This window comes from Alligator sinensis, unplaced genomic scaffold (assembly GCF_000455745.1).
Source record: "Alligator sinensis unplaced genomic scaffold, ASM45574v1 scaffold579_1, whole genome shotgun sequence".
In the NCBI taxonomy this organism is placed as follows: Eukaryota; Metazoa; Chordata; order Crocodylia; family Alligatoridae; genus Alligator; species Alligator sinensis.
This window is the reverse complement of record NW_005842023.1, coordinates 17143-20384: the sequence shown is the minus strand read 5'-3', so window position 1 is coordinate 20384 and position 3242 is coordinate 17143. Positions and strand designations below refer to the sequence as shown.

Here is a 3242-nt window from a genome sequence, read left to right as displayed (position 1 = left end):
GGTGACCAGAGCATCGCCTCCCAGGCGCCAGGCTTTTGTCTGCAGACAAGGAGCGAGATCCCCGCTGTGAGAGATTCAACAGCAGCCTCTCAGGCTGGCTGAGACAGATCTCTGGAGAGGGGCACCGACGGGGCATTTCTGCCACATAGTTTACTTGTCAAAACCATGTTCTTTGGTGGAACTTAGGGCTAGGATCACGAATGCAATTAGTGCAGTAACTTGAGCAACTGGGAAACATTTTCAAGGACTTGGAAGATCGGAATGAGCATTGTATCATGATGGATGGTGGTTATGTTGAAGTCTAGCATTGTGTACTCTAGTTGTCCTAAAATTTTAATAAATTTGCTGATTCATGGGAATTTTGAAAGAAACCAGCCACACTCCTCTGGCCTACGTCACATTCAGAAGCCCATACTATAAAACGCTATACTCCTGTTGTATGCACTAGCATATATAGGGCAGAGCAAGTTGCATACCAGCCCCAGGTGTCAATTTACAAGAGAGTGCCAGAATGGCTGCCCAAGAAAAGTGAAGGGCACTCAGTCCTGTCCTGTACCCTGCTCTACAACAGTAGGCATATGTGCCAAAGGTCTCAAAATTGCTAGTAGTGTCTCCAGTCATATGTCAGTCATCTACATTCATTTGATTTCAGTGGACATTTTTACAAAAACAAAGCAATAAAAAGCAATTACTTTTTGCTTTGACATAGTTTGCCTGAAAAACTCTGAGAAGAACTCTGAGAAGGCAGACGTGGCAGATCACAGACTCGCTTGATTTTGAATACAGAGAGAGAAACTTAAAATCTGTTGGGTTTTTTTACTTGCAAAAATGTATCAATAGATTACATGTCCGTTGTAATTTAGATGCTTGAAGGAAATGGCTGTAGATCTCAAAATGCCTTCCATTTTGAAGGGCTAGAGCCATATTTTAAATCATGGGGCTGAAAGGCACAGCTTCTCTCTAAATTCTCTCTGCACGTAGGCAGCACATCCTGAAGACATTATGACTTGGCGATTAAATTTAAGCCTTCCTTACTACTTCAAGCACAATGTAACACCCGTTATATTATATTATTGTAATAGCTTAAACAAAATTAAATAGCATTTGGATTGAAAATAAGACCTCTCATAATGGAGACTTAATGTTATACAAAAACTTCTGTTACAGCTCGCTAGACTTGCAGATTCACAATATTGAATTAACTATCCACTGAACAGCTGAGAGACCCTGGAGTGTCTCATAATGATGTGATGGAGAAGTCTTTTGAGAGAGATACATTTTTTCTTAATATCTTTATGAAGATAAAATATGCTGAATGTTAGATTTCATATCTATCTTGTAAAAGACTGTAAACAAGGATGCCCATGGATGTTTGGCTCTGCTTAATTTTCAGGGCTTCTCTTCTGCCCAGTTACTGTAGTTTCAGTTGAAACATTGTAGGTTAATAGCCTACTTCCATTCAACATTAATACCAGAGATTTCTTTCTCTGTAAAAAGCTTGTTCCATTACCATTAAATTTTGGACAGAATATCTCTGTGGCAATATTAATACTTAGCACTTCTTGCATTTAGCATGTTTCAAAGCACATTACAAGAATTAACCGAAGTGTTCCGCACAACTCCTCCATGAGGGAGGAATTAGTTACATGCAAATGCAGTATATTCACATTACTCCATTTTCTAAAGCTCGTATCTTAGTCGTACATTCAAAGGTGACTTAAATGTTACTTTCTGAAGCAAAATTATCTTGGGTACCTGTGTCACCGATGCACAATCCCTCTGCAGCAAATCTTTATCTTCAGGATACTTTTCCAAGGACTTCATCTTATTCTTGGCTTTTGTAAAGTATTCCTGACTGACTTAACTGTTAGGACTTGTTTGACTTTTGAAAGTGCTGAACTAACCACACCCAATTATAATTAATCTTACCTATTCCACCTTATTTTAATGTGACACTATGCTGTAATGTAATATTGTAATGGAATACAAAGCAAAGTAGATACCTGAGATGCATTTGTGATTGTTAGGATCTTCCAGTGCATTTCAGGATAGCACAATTTGTCCTTGTTCTACATTGGTGGCAATAGACTGCCTCTCTTTTTAGGTGCTCCCAAAAATTATACCTATAAACTTGCCCCTTTTCATACCTAATTCTGACATTTGACTTGTCATCTTTTAGGTTAGAAAGATTCTCAGTACAGAAAGCTCTCTTCATCCCTTTAACTTGAGCTGAAAGGTATAAAATTCTATTTTCTCACTAATGGAGGTGCTGTTCTCTGAAGAGTCCTCCATCTGCCAGCCAGTGAACCAAGCAGTAGACAAAAATCAACCTGAGAGGTCCTTACCTAAAATATTGTACCATATAAGGAGGAAAATAGTGTACTACAGGGGTCAGCAGTGTTACCAGATTTGTCTGTCCCTTTGGGGTATGCTCATTTATTAGAGTTATGTTTCTGGGGTCTCTGTAATTCTGTCAATGTGCTGCTTGTGTCACTTGTGTTTCTATACGGAGCTGATCTCTCCCTTCTGCAAGTCCTCATCCCCCAATGGAGCTACCTTGCAGAGTTTAGTTTCAATGGGACTGGGTTCTTCCAGCCACCGAATTGATTGAAAACACACATGCACACACACACACATTAACAGGGCACATCTGAGTGGGCAGGGTTCCTCAGCATTACCAAGTTGACACCCTCATGTGCCCCGGATTCAGCACAGGAATAGAGCAAGTCTGAGCCGGGCCAGGTCAATCAGTGTTAACAGGCTGACATCCTCATATGCACTTCCCAGTCTCTTGTCCCACTTGTCCTGGTAGTAACTCCCTTGATGAGCAAACCTCGCAGGATTTTGTGGCTTTACAGGGATCTTTGGCTTAGGTAAAAGAAGTGTTGCTGCAGAGCAAATGGAGAGGTTGAGGAGAAGGAAGAGTAAATGAGGTTCAGAGAGAGTATGGCAACCAACTTGACCATAAAAGTTATTTTATTGCCAGGTATATGAAACTTATAATGACACTAGTAGTAATAGCCATACAAGGAAAGACAAACAAACAAAGCTGTTACAATATTACAGTTTCAATTGGGTATTTGGGGGAGTCTAGCTCAAGTTTGATCAGAAGTCAGGTTTAAAAAGCTTTGCCTGGGGTAAGAGAGACAGCACGGGCGACTGGTGCCTCCCGAGCCTGTGGGGGGTACCAGTGGGGCATGACTGGCGGGGGGGGGCCCGGAGCCGCCGCCAACCCCACGCAC

General features: G+C 41.2%; 1 protein-coding gene across 1 annotated transcript in view; it reads right to left on the bottom strand.

Annotated features, from left to right (window-relative positions):
* Positions 1-1846, bottom strand: part of LOC102386089 (enoyl-CoA delta isomerase 2, mitochondrial-like) — a 46133-nt gene extending 44287 nt beyond the window's left edge. The window contains exon 1 of the mRNA XM_006022189.2: positions 1756-1846. Coding sequence (XP_006022251.1) covers positions 1756-1824 — 69 coding nt within the window. The 5' untranslated portion in view covers positions 1825-1846. The remainder of the gene's footprint in view (positions 1-1755) is intronic.
* Positions 1847-3242: the final 1396 nt, after the last annotated feature.